The 13,864-nt window shown below is 45.4% G+C and overlaps 1 protein-coding gene across 1 annotated transcript; it reads right to left on the reverse strand.

Annotated features, from left to right (window-relative positions):
• Positions 1 to 56: 56 nt before the first annotated feature.
• On the reverse strand, positions 57 to 12,677 carry LOC311373333 (soluble guanylate cyclase 88E-like; the record flags this gene model as incomplete). The annotated part of the gene is made up of 14 exons (XM_084490107.1): positions 57 to 204; positions 745 to 854; positions 2,757 to 2,913; positions 5,222 to 5,368; positions 5,733 to 5,879; positions 6,518 to 6,647; positions 7,039 to 7,159; positions 7,671 to 7,796; positions 8,272 to 8,416; positions 9,249 to 9,506; positions 10,430 to 10,521; positions 11,629 to 11,803; positions 12,166 to 12,298; positions 12,550 to 12,677. Coding segments are annotated over 14 exons (2,017 nt in total), but the record flags the coding sequence as incomplete, so codon positions are not given.
• Positions 12,678 to 13,864: the final 1,187 nt, after the last annotated feature.

The raw sequence follows: 13,864 nt of genomic DNA on the forward strand, positions 1-13,864 counted from the left end.
TTCTAGTGTAACCAGCCATCTTGATGTGAAAGAACATCTAGATGATGGATGTTTACCGAGGGGGTACTGCAGTCTCTTTAGACCGTCCTCCACACCGTGACTCTGTGCCTCTACCTTTACAAATATCTTGCCCCTCTCCTCGATGATGTAGGGCTCGTGTTCCAGGTGGTCTTTGGTGGTCTGGCTGATGTGGATCTGCATACCCTGTGTGGACACAGTCGGGTGGAGAAAAAAAATGGTTCAATATTGGTTTGGATAATTGTGTTGAAAGTGTTGTCAGTTTGGGTTTCAGTATGAGGAAGAATGAATCTCGGAAGGAGCTCGCCAGCTGTCTGCCATGGTCTGTTACGTTAAATGCTGACTCATATCATGATATTATTATTAGTTTCGATATAAAGCCTGCTGGTGTCAGCTCTACAGGAAGTTAACTTGGATGTATTATAATAACTAATAAAGAATGTTTTTTTGGGGCATATTTTGTTGTGAGTGAAATGACTGTGTAAGTCAACCTAAAAAATGTGTTTTTATTTAATGTTTAGCCGAAATCAACCACAGGAAGTGGTGTTGTATTAAACTGCAATCGTTTGTTCATCTCCAGAAATTGCTCAGGCTCATCAACCCCAAGAAATAAGAAGTCTATTATCCAGCTCATTGAGCCCGCCGGGAACCCGGTTTTGTTCCGATCTGATTGGCTCGTACTAGGTTCTCCTCGGGTTTGATTGAATGTGATTGGCTGATACTCACTACTCCATTGCTCTCCATCCTGGAGGCGGTGTTGACCGTGTCTCCGAACAGACAGTAGCGAGGCATCTTCAGCCCCACCACGCCGGCCACCACCATGCCCGTGTGGACCCCTGGGGGGATAACCATACGGAGGGCTGTTGGTTGAGCTCCCTTACCCTGACATTAACGCTGTCATCAGATTGAGGGTGTGATCTTCCCACAGAGCCCCCCCGCCCCCCCTCCGCTGATAAGAAATCCATACACTTGTGGTATTGGAAATATATATCATCCAAATGATATATATTTCCATGTTTCCCGACCTGTTTTGCCTCATGTAGGCCCTTGTTGGGAGGTATAACAAAGCTAATCTAAATCCTTACCTGTACCCCCCAGAAGATGCTCACACACCCTGGGATACAAACACCCCTGGGTTACACGACGTAGCCCCTGGTTCCTATAGCTACTCTCCACTGTCCAGTGGTTGCTGGTGTTGATTTTCTTATTGTCGTTCCTCCAATATTAACTGTATCCTTTGCTACATTCCAAGCCTAATTGTTAGTTGCTTTGGATACAAAAAGAGATCTGCCAAATGACTACATGTAACTACATATTGTGTTTTTATTGAAATTAAAATGATACCTCAACAAGGAAATACCAGTAACCTTAACAGACTCATATCCCCATATTTGTAACATCACAACTACGCTAGTGAGGAGTACATGGCTCGGAACACCAGGAAGAAGGAATGCTCAGGAAGTGGGACACAGCTTTGTCACACATGACAACGCTCCCGGACGTGTTCCGGTAAGGGTTTGTTCAACAAGTTTTTTGAGCGGAACTCGGCTGTATCCACTTTGTACTCTGTGCTCTAATTTGTTTATTTCAGGCCTTTATTGGTTGGAAAAGTATTCTTTAATTTAAAAAAGATAAGTCATGGCTGAGTCATCCACTATTAGCACTGCTTGACAGGCTTCAGTGAACATGAGACCTATTTCAACATGGAACTGTCTCACAGGAAAGAAAAAACAACCCGCCATCATTTCCATTTGTCAAGTGTCATGGTTAGTGAGGACACAATATATCTATATCTATTTTAGAACAGAGATTATTTAAAACACTGATAAAAAAATTGAATTACATCGTTGACCTTGGAATGGGGAAGGGCAAAAGACATTGATTGAACCTGAAGTGTTTGAGTAAGAAAGATAAAGAACGTTTATCTATACGTATATAGTATACTATATTTATATATAGTATACTCAAATCCCAGTTTAATAACGGGGCTGTCAGGACACCTTCCCTCCTTGGTTAAATCCTTGGCAGAGAGCAGAGGTTCGAGTCTGGTTAGAATCTCAATCGTCTCCTCAGCCCTCCTAAATCCCAGGGTAGCCCCACACCATACCAAGCATCGGACCGAACGGATCCTCCTCACACTGAGTCCCAGTGCCGCCTCCCTGTGAGCATGCATCACTGGGGTATGGAATAACTTTATGACTGACGGGTTACATTCGCACCAGCTCCAAATACCAACTGTACTTAGAGCTGCTGGCCTTCTTCCTTCTAGCTCAACCGCTATAGCGTGGCATTATCACTGCAGAGGTTAGATAGATATAAATGCCATTTGGCTGATTTTATATACATGCCATTTTGAGGACGATTATATTCAAAGCGTCTACAATATTGTGAGTGCATGCCTTTTATTCTGCTCTACTCTGTATTCGAGCTAGACAGGATTTGTTGCGGTAGATTCCCAAGGGGGTCACCCATGGTAAGAAATGTATTCACTCACAGAAATGAAAAACACTTGAGATAAAAGCTTCTCCACAATGGCAAATCCAAATATATATATATATATATATATATATATATATAGACAAACTTAGCTACCTCTAGCAAACTGGCTGCAATTCTCCCTCATCTCATATCATATGTGATAGTTTTGTTTTCCCATAAACTTTCCACGTTTCAACAAAAGCCACGTTTGATGAAACATTCCTGCCTAGCGGCCCCAAGCGTGGCATTTGGCCCCTCACCGACTCGAATCTGTATGTTGTCCCCCGTGGAGGGATCCTTGAGGTGGTCGATGGAGCTCAGCATGTCCAGGGCCATGTCGCAGATGTGGTGGGCGTGGAAGGTGGTCTTGTTGGGCACCCCCGCCACCACCATGTAGGCATCGCGGATGGTCTCCACCTGCCCCGCACCACCAACACCGCCATGGGTTATTCTTTGTGTCAAGGTTACATTGGATTAAGACATGGGAGGCAACAAGCACAAGAGAGCAAACAGTTACCGTCTCATCCTGCTTCTCAGGCTTCACATTGTACAACACTACTCTTCATCTCTTAGACTTGTAAAGGGCAACACTAGGGTCAAAAGGTGCCTGATCAGCTGCCTGCTATATTGGTAGCTCAAAGCAACGTAGAAAAGAGTGGAGAGAGCAAGATTTTGAGACTGAACAACCAAAAAAACCATCCTTCCTATGTTATATGTCAAAAAACTAAATCGGCTCTACAGAGACTGGCACAATCAACTTGAAACTGATATTCTCACAGAGCTCTTTCACCTGATAGCTAACGGGTGGCTGTGCCATTTCTAACAAATTACACTGGATTAATAGCTCTTGAATCTTACCTTACAGCACCTTTAAAGGTGCATCACAAATGTACTCTACGAGATCATAAAGCCACCCGTCAGCTAGATCATAAAGTAAAATGACCATGATACGTCATGATATAAGGAAACATACTTTAAAAAAAACAACGTTGTTTTTCCTTTGGCCTGTGTGTTATTATTCACTATTCTCTGAGTTACCTGGGCGGCCAAATATGAAACCAACAGCCACACAAACACAGCGTGCTGCAGCCATGGAAGCAAGAAAACAAACTGGATCAACTTAGTTTGTACTGGTCTAGTAACCTAGTAACCCTTCAAAAGAGATCCATGACCAGAGCCGTGCTTAAACATGAGTACGTCTTGGTGTTGAAAGATGGACACATCGGAGAGGCCAGAAGGATCTCCAGACGGATGCCACTTGAGCTGGTTTATCATTTGCAAACAACAAATGCATTGCAAACATATAAATAAGCTGATACATTTACAGTGTAGGGCTCGTCGTCGATTGTCAACAATAGAATCATTTTAATTGTTTCAAAATATTATGTTGTTCTCGGCTGCTCTCATGTTCTTTCAGTGTTCTCAACCTGGCAACCCGCTTGAACTTTGGTCTGTGGAGGAGGTGGCGGGCAGAGACAGCGCTCTCCAATATTGTGACTTTGGACCGCAGTATCCGCTCAGTGTCAATGTTACATATTGTACCTTTCAGTAAAATGATATGAAAGAGTAGGTGAGAAGATAAAGAAAGATATCAGGACGGCGGGATAGTCTGTTCATCTGACACATGAAAAGAGTCATTCTTGTGCTGTGTTTTGACGCATAACACCAGGATTTCACTGAACATTGCAGAATCAGGGACTGTTAACTTGAATATGAAGCATTTCCCATTTGCCAAAATCTGTTCCATTGCATATCCTATCTTCTTCCAACACCACAGTGGTAGAAGATTCCATTACTGGGAAGATTAAACACCCAGGCGCTTCCAAGTCACTTATCTTACTTATTTGACTGTAGCAGAAACCCCTCTGTGTTGGCAACTACTCCAGAGTATTCATTACCTGTCCTGATTCACAATACGAAGAGACGGCTTCACGGTAGTGATGGGCTGCCAGCCTCTCCTCTCTAATTCCCTCTATTGTAACCCTGTGTTTCTATATAAGTTCACACGTTGCCTCTGAGAGATGACTGTCACATTTGACACTCATTACAATGCAATGATCAGGGCTCACCAAAAGTTCACGCATATTTCATAGATTTCCCAAGTCGCTTGTGTATTGTATTTCCCCCGAGGTGCGTTCAAAATTCAATCTAATTTAATCTAATTTATGTGAAAGATTTCCCCTCCCTCTCCACGCCGTCCCTGGAGGTGGGTGCACACAGGGCCTCTGTTTTAAAACAATTTGTCTTTTTTAAACTAAATAAAGAAGGCAAAGAGGAGAAAAGCGCGGGGAAGGCATACATAATACATGAAACAAGTTCTCTCAGCGGAACACAACGGTGAGTGCAGCTATACTCTGCATTGTTTTAACTCAATGGTTCGCCCTCAAAGGAACCAATTCTCTCTTCTTGCAGTTGCAGACTTCAGGAGCTCCTCTACTTTAATCTCACCACAGCCAGACAGATAGGCAGGCAGATAGGTGGGCAGGCAGACAGACACATAGACAGACAGAAAGACAGCAGGCAAGCAGGCAGGTGGCAAGGCAGGAAGACGAGCAGATGGATAGATAGATGGATTGGTCTGTCGGTAGATGGAGAGATAGACTGATTAGACGATAGCAAGAAAGAAAGAGAGAGAGAGAGGGAGAGGGAGAGGGAGAGAGAGAGAGATAGATAGGACCGGTGGGAAGCTAGATAGATAGAGACAGACAGACAGACGGAAGCTGACCTTGTACACGTTGTGCTTCTCGCTGAGCGTGTCGAACACGATGTAGATTTCGTTCAGCATGTCCACCACCTGCATCGGCGTGATATGGATGCAGATCTCATTGAACTTCACCACATCGCTGAACAGGATGGTGACGTCTGGGAACACCTGGAACACAGGACAGACGGACACGGGAATGTATCACAACGGCAATCTGAATAGTGTATGATGTAACTCTGTGTGTCGTATTTTACATTTAAATGACATTCCGCAAATACGTTCGTAGGACACATATAAACATAAATGTTGAGGGCCGTGGCCGTGTAGACTACACAAATCCATGCAAAGGCAACACTTCATGTTGTGTTCTGCTTTTACCTGAGGAATATCAGAACATCCATACATTAACCTTTACTGCGCGAGTCAGCGTAACATACAGCTGCCCCCACACCCTCTTGTCTGCTGAATGGCTCTATGTGTGCTTTGGAGGGAAGGCTTTCCATCAGTCCTATGGCCTCTTGTCTGGCTGTACCTGGCAGGTCTCCAGCGCCGTGATGCCCTTCCTCAGTCGGTCGGCCACGGCTTTGGGGATCATAGCGTACAGTAAGGAGTCGCCCCTCTTCTTCTCCTCGTCCAGCTTCTTGATGATCTCTTGCAGCTGGGCGTACTTCTGTTGCTCCTGGAGTGGGAGACGAGCGGGGGAAACGCATTAGGGCCGCCGGGCGCCACAAAATACGTCCACGTGGAATCTAATCCGTGCTTGTTAGTGCGTTAATATCCCGTGCACACTAGGTGAACAGAAGGATACCTGTGTTTGTGAAGTTAAGGGCTCATGTTTAGAGGCAACTTTTATTTAATTTAACTTTAACTTCCATGTGTAACAACCCCGTTTTCATATTGCATACACTGTGTTACCTGCCTTGGTTATGTGTGGTCTCTGGTGGCGCCCACACAACAGCATAGATCATATTTAATACATTATACAGAAAATATGAAATGCAAAATGGCCTCTTAGTGCCTTGAACTGTTGAACAGCCACTCGGGAAACACAGAATGTTTTTTTTTTTCCCAGCAGGGGGTAGGTATCTTCCCAGAATCTAGGCCACTTAGCTCCGGCTTTTATCAAAAGTGACTTGCAGTGAATTCAAATACAGGTTATAAATGAGCAGGTATGGGTTAGGGCAGCTTGCTCAAGAATGCCCACAGGTTAGGCTGTGGCCATAGGGGATCGAACCCAGAACTTTTTGCCTCTTGACAGGAGAGGTGAATAACAGAGACGAGCATGGTGGTGGGTGGGGGTTTGTGGTGTAGCTCCACCTGATCCAGGGCCAGCTGTAGCTCGGCTGACTGCTGGGTGCCGGCCAGGATCAGCTCCCTGCTGGAGTCGTGGAGGTTCAGGTCGTTGACGTACACCCCCATCTTGATCATGTCCTCCACCGTCTCGATACTAGAGGAAGAACCCCGGCCAGGAGACAGGCATTGTAGCGGGGCCAGGAGGGATCCGTGTTCACGAACATGTAAAAAGGAACGCCGCTAGATCATTTCTTGAAATGTCACGTTGACTCCTGTAATTCCCAGACGGTGGAGGCGAGGTGTGGATTCAAAAAGGTAATAGCAGGGTTTGACAAAAGAGGCGCAGACTCTGCAAACTGACTGACAGCATGAAAATGAAATAAACTGTAAAAAAAAAAAAGACAAAATCTACCAACAGCGCTGTGGAAACCACAGATTCTGTATCAGTGCTGCTTATGCCCTAGTTCTGGGATGTGATGTGTGACGGGACCCTGAGCCCTGACCCTGACAGGGTCCAGGGAGGGGAGGCGTGGTGGTGACCTTACATGGGCGTTCCCAGGAAGATGAGGGAGTCCCACTGGGGGACGTACTTCATCTGGCCCTTCAGGTGGAGGGGCTTCTTCGGGGGCTCGCGCAGGTCCTCGAAGATGGTCTCGCTGCACTTCCCTGAGGGGCGGAAAGAGGGAGGGAGGGGGAGAGAGAGCGAGAGAGAGAGAGAGAGAGATAGAGAACCACAGGGATGAGGTATATCAGCCCTGAACAATCCATGACCTGAGGATTGAACTTCAGAAATATGACTTCATCCTCATCAGTATTCTGTAGGATGAGCCAATGAGATTTGTTTCCCCACAAAATGTTGGTTGAAGGTATGGAGAGAGTGAGAGAGAGAGAGTTATTTCCAATCAGAGCACTATGTGACGTGTTGAGAATGGACCCAGGACAGCTCTTTGTCACTGTCACTCGTCTTGTACTTTCTGTACATACAAAGTTTTTGTCGCACACCTGAGTGGGAAGAGAAGTGTGAAGACTAGATCGAACACTGCCTGAATGCTAACAGTATTTCATCTAAGCCCAAAGCCCAAATCCCCGAAACACCTCAATTTCCCCCCTCACACCATACCTGTCTATCTGCCAAAGACAGAGCAGAAGTTTGACTGAGCAATAAACGGATGCTGACCAGTGACTGTCTGGAAGGCAAGCAGTTCGATGTCCTCTCCCCCGGGGTTGGCAGAGCTGTTGTACTGGGTCAGAGCACTGCTGTACTCCTGGTCGCTCCCCTTCATCTCCTCCACTGACATGGTGTCTGGTAGAGGGGAGGAGGAACACACCCATGTGATGGGGAGGGGTGGGGTGTGGACGGATGGATGGATGGATGGATGGGTGGGTGGGTGGGTGATGGGTAGGTGATGGATGGATGGATGGGTGGTGGATGGGTGGGTGGATGGATGGGTGGTAGATGTGTGTTGGATGGATGGGTGATGGGTGGGTGGTGGATGGGTGGTAGTCAGATGTGTGTTGGATGGATGGGTGATGGGTGGGTGGATGGATGAGAGGTGGATGGATGGAATGAAAGGTTGATGGATGGTGGTCATTCAGGAAGTAAATGTTTCTTGTGGTGCATTTCAGACTCAAATAACCTAGATGATATTGAGTGGAATGTCTGGATCTATAACCATAAACACTTAAACAGGGTGCTCTTTTAGGACTGTTAATAGTGACTCCTTATTTCAGATTCTAAAGAACAAATTCAAGGCATAATGCTTTTGTTTTATGGTCACCTCGCTCCTCCTCTCTCTTGGCCTTTTCATTCTCCTCCTTCTCCTCTGGCTCCTCCTTGCTGAGCTTGGGGATGTTGACCTTCTGCTTGCTCTCCACCACCGCCTTGGACATGAGCTCAAACACGTTGTTCAGATGGAAGTAGATCTGGGGGGAACAGACCACCGTGTTCCTATCATGATGATCAAACACCACCAGCAGCCATGTTTGTGAGTCTCATGCATAAAACCACTAGCATGTGGTTCCTCTGGCGGCCTTCAGGTGGAGTCTGGTAATACTATGGTTAGGTTCTCAGTGGCTAGTTAATCTCAATAAAATGTATTTTGTGTGGTCCTGGTTGACACTTTTCTTTCCTTTAACCACTATTACGGATTGCATGTTTTGAGTTTTGGTCATTCAAGTCAGTTTTGGTCATTCAAGTCCCACCCTAAATGTGCAAAATATGGATTGTTTCTGCTGCCGTCTCAAAAATCTCAGAAAATGGCGATGCTACTTAGAAGAAAAATCTACACCCATAACCGTAATGTGTAAACTAATGGATGATTATATTTTTTACAGTCTCTGGCACATAGACAGTACACAAACTGTAAATATTGTCTTAAGGTATAAGAAGATAAGTAAGTATTAAGTAAGAGTAAGATTAGATTACAGGAAATTAGGTAATTCATGAGTCAATAGGTAAGCATGCAGACATAGTATTAGGGCTAGTCTGACGACCCTTATCCGGCCATAGTCAGTGAGTCAATATGGTCAGTCAGTCAGCCCCCTGCCAGCCAGTATCTCATTCTGCATTCTCATTCTCATTCTGTCAGTCAGTAAGTCAGTTAGTAAGTCAGACGGTAAATGCAGGTAAGTCAGCCTGCCAGTCTATCATTCTGTCAGTCAGCAAGCCAGTTAGTAAGCCAGTCAGTAAGATCAGGTGAGTGTATCGACCAGCCATCAGACGGAGAGGTCCCAGCCCCCTCCCACCAGGACTCACGTTGTCCCAGCTGAACTCCAGCATGGGCCGGACCAGGGTGAACTCCTCGTTGACCTTCTTGCCCTGGAGGTCGGAGAAGACCTCCTTGAGGCCGTCCCCGATGCGGTACATGGTCATGTCGCGGCGGAAGATGACGCTGAAAGGGAACATGTCAAAGAAGATGCCGCGCTTCATGGGCAGCTTCTCGTAGCCCGGCGCCGTCTTCTGCTGGGGCATGCGGTGCTTGAAGGCGGCGTTGTCGAAGTTCATCTTGTACACCTGGACGGAAACCAAAGAACATGGGCTGCCATGGTTCTCTTTGTTTGGGTTCAAGCTCATGTTTATAGACCTGGCCCTTTTGTTTGATTCTCTCGTTTCTGGCGGTGTTCATAAAAATGTTGATTCCAACAAGACACAATTCATAAAATACCTATTATATATTATACATATTTTTTCTTCTTCAAAGTCACTACGTGAGTTGTTTGTTTGTTAGTGGGCGTTATATATAGCCATGATATCTTTTGAAATATCAAAGCAATTCACTTTTACTTGTGGGTTTTCTCATTTTATATTCATTCTTCAGAGACAATGACATTTTTGTTGTTGACATTTTTCGTATTGACATTTCTCTTGTAGGCTAAAATAAAGTGTGTTGTTGTTTGGAGAGAAATAATTGCATTATTATTGAAGAGCATTTGAGGAGACCCATTAAAAACTGATACAATTATTCTCCTCGTCTCTTAATGGCACTTAATGACAGAGATGTCTGGTTTCATACCACCGCCGGAATCAAACCAGCAACTTTCTCCATGTACCGTCTCTATGGCGACTACGGCTGACATCTAATCGCGGGGGGGGCAGAGGTTGAATACATTGCTGCTGAGAGTGCTGGCAATGACAGCCGACAACATGGCGGCGGTCTTACAGCTGAGCGCCCGGCCCATGGATTATGCTTCCATCTCCACCTCGCTCAGCTGCGCACTGCGTCCCAGACCCACAGCCCCATCCTAACAAACACTTATCTCTGTGCAATAAACACTTGGCGCTCCGAGTCTAAACAAACGCTCGGCCGGGGAGGCGGTCTGGATATTACAGCCTTGATGGAGACGTAAACTGGGTCAAGGAGACGGCTCAGCTGAGAGCCCGGCTGCGAGCTGCCTGGACCTCTTGACCTACGGGACACACGCTCCATACGCACGTACCACGTATGTCATCTTCTCCGTCTCCTCCTTGGAAAGGATCTCTACCTCGATGTCTGTGTTGTAGAACTGCCGGCCCACCTGAGAGAGCTGGCCTGTAGGGGCAGGGGTGGGCGGGGGGGGGGCACATCAGTAATTAACTGGTGAAGGATAGCATAGGGTCTCTAGTGAAGGATTATGGGTGATGTAGTTAATGGGAGGCTTTGGAAATAAAGCCAGGGTTGTGAGTGCTGCATCATATCATATAACCTTGGACGTCCAATCCCAAACAAATCCACAGGGCTGACCTAGTTGCCAATCGCTGTTCTCATGTTGAGATAATTACTTGTCGTGTTGGATTAATCCGGTTTGATGCAGTGGTGATAAATGCATTCTGTGTCAAGGGCTTATTTCCAAAATATTTGCTTGCTTTAGGGGGTGAAAGCACTCCAAATGTGGTGTCCAATATTCATCAGAACAGTTTGTGTTCATATGCCGAATCCTTCAACACTGTGTTCTGTTTCATTCTAGAGAAATGACAGACTGTGAAATACCTAATTTCCCTTTATATCAAAAATATTACCATTCCACATAAATATGTATCAGCTCCACTAGCCAGTTTATTGCTATGTGACACTCACATCCTGATAGTAATGCAAGGTAAAACCGTAATGATAAAAATATTCTAGGTTCTATCAGGATATCGGTTCGAGGCTTTAGACAAACTTTTAGTTTGGTATACAAAGATTGCTAACTCATGTATAGATACCTATGATGTAGATGCGTTTGTATCTTGTGCTTTCTTGCGTTGGTTAAACCATTAAGGCTTGACGGTTTTGTGTACCATGTTTGGTTTCGCCTAACACAGTCCAGCGTGAACGCTTACCCAACCAAATGGAAATGCCACAAATTATAAACCTCACCCCTGAATTGTACAGATTCTACCGAACTATAGGTGTGAATAGTCCCACATACCTAAACTGAACATTCTCAAACCTTCTACCTATACTGAACCATCTCTAACCAAACCAAAATAATCTCTAACCTAAACAAATAACCTTAACCTTTGCATTTTGAACAGTAGCCTATTCTTCAACACTTCCATCCTCAGTGTCACATCTAACCCAAACCCTGTCCCACTAATGCATCATGGGGAAAGAGCCACCCTAGTGTCCAGTAGTATGAGTTCCACTAGCCCACACCAGTAACACACGCGTGGTTACCTTTGACGAACTGGGTGAAGCCCTTGCGGGTGCTGCGGTAGTGGAGGGTGAGGCTGGTTTCGCACTCCTCCTCCACGCAGAAGCTGGGCGGCTGCACCTTGGGGAAGGAGAAGCGGAAGTACTCGTGCAGGTTGTCCAGCTCGTTGATGAAGTCACGCACGTTGCGTCCCAGCACCTGCAACAGATCCATCATGGCTGCCTGATTACAGTGTTGAGGCGCGGTGCGGTCAGTAAAGCATCGTAATGGTTATAACGCAATATATTCCGTCTCCTCCGTGGGGAGGAGCATTGACCTGGTGTACACACAAATAGAGATAATGTGGGGAGGGGGAGAGAGAGAGAGAGAGAGAGAGAGAGAGAGAGAGAGAGAGAGAGAGAGGTGAAAGTTTGAATTGAATCACACAAATTAAATCTAAACTAAAAAGTTTTTGGTGACAAACAACTTTGTGTGAATGTTCATTGCATTTGGTAGCATGGTGGAGATAGCTTGGTGGTGTGTGGTGTGTGATGGTTTTGAGGGAGGGGAAGGGGGGTCACCTTTAGAATCCTCTCGTAGCCATAGTTACCGATCCTCTTGACCATGTAGACCCCGAAGGCGTACATGAGCTCATCGTGGGTCTTCCCCAGCACCTCTCCAGCTGCCTTAGCCAACCGCAAGATCAGGTTGTCGCTAGAGAGAGAGAAATATTCACACTCAATCGTCATCCCCAAAGGTTCATGAATGAGGCCAAGATCGAAAGTAATTAGCAACATGAATTAATTGTAAAAATGTATTTGTCAGATGTTTTTATTGGATTTTAAAAACCAATAAAAACGGAAATATTAGGAAATGTTCTAGCCTGCTGATCTCTTAGACCTTCAGCCCTTCCCCCCAAAATCGACAGGCCTTGCAAAAAACGTAGAGAAACAGTTGGCCCTTACTTGTACATCTGGTGCCGGACAAACTTGAGGTGGGGGATTTCCGCTCGGGCCTCAATCAGCCTCCATACGTCCTCTCCGTAGGATTCGTTGATGTAATCGTTCACGGCTTCTAAGTACAGGCCGTACATCTTAAGGGGGCTTGGGACCTCCATTCTACCCCAGATAACAGCTCAGCTGGGAACACACAGAAAAACAACGAGGTAACGAGCTATAAACGAGCTGCTAATGACTAGTGAGGTTCTAACGTCGATAACTAGATATGGGTATATAGGTATATGTTATTAACTAGTTATTAAGAAATTAACTGTACAGTTAAGGGGCAACAACGAATGATCTGGGCATATATATACAACACAAGGTTTTGTAAAAAGACAGTGCCACTTTAGTACCCTGGAAATCCAGAGTTCTCAAGAGATCACAATTTGAATTTACTCTGCGAGTCACTCTGGGAACGAGCAATATACTCGCTCCCCAATTCCCCTGGCCCACAACATTAATCATATTGGTGTATCTGATATAGGCGGGCCAAGAGTCTAATCTATTGGTTAGCTCCGCTGGTAGCTTCTGGTATTCTTCTGATTGATCGTAGTGTTATCCAATTGTGTGCAGTGATATTTTCAAATGCATGCTTGGTGCCGCCCCTCAAGTTTGGCCATTTTCATTACTCGTTGCCAGACCCTACAACTTTCTAGATGTTGGGCTGGATTTCCAGGCTACCACTTTAGTTGAGGTGACATAAAATATGCTCCTGTAATACATTTCAAAGCAACTAAAGAGTATTCATCAATTTTTGTTCTCACCTTAAATTACCTTTCCATTAAAAAGATTGAGATAATTGATGGGGCTCTAATTGAAGTGTTAATAAGCATGACTGACACCACTTTCATTATTTCGACAAGCCGTAGCATTAAACTGCAATACTGTGGAACTACTGACTCTTCTATCCCTTGGCTTGCAAGGAAAACATGTTTTTTTCTGCTACCTGTTTCACACACAAACCTCATGAAACCTCTACAGACCACTACCAGATCAACTACATCTTTATAAACATCAAGGAACATGGTAGAGATCAGTGCTCTGAAACAAACCGATAGTAAGCACTATCCTCAGGGTAAGGGCTGGAGTGTATGACTACATGCCCAAATGTTCTGGGTTCGAACCCCAATGGCTGCATTCTGCCCGTAGGCATCCTCCAGCAAGATGCCTCATGAAAAGGTCATTTTGAGTAAAATCATCTGCTCAACATCGAAATAGTTCAATATTTTAAAACATTGTTGAAAGAGCTGCTTCCCTTCCACAGCTGCCAGCTAGACCC

This window comes from Micromesistius poutassou (genome assembly GCF_964030765.1).
Source record: "Micromesistius poutassou genome assembly, contig: SCAFFOLD_5546, whole genome shotgun sequence".
Lineage (NCBI taxonomy): Eukaryota > Metazoa > Chordata > Actinopteri > Gadiformes > Gadidae > Micromesistius > Micromesistius poutassou.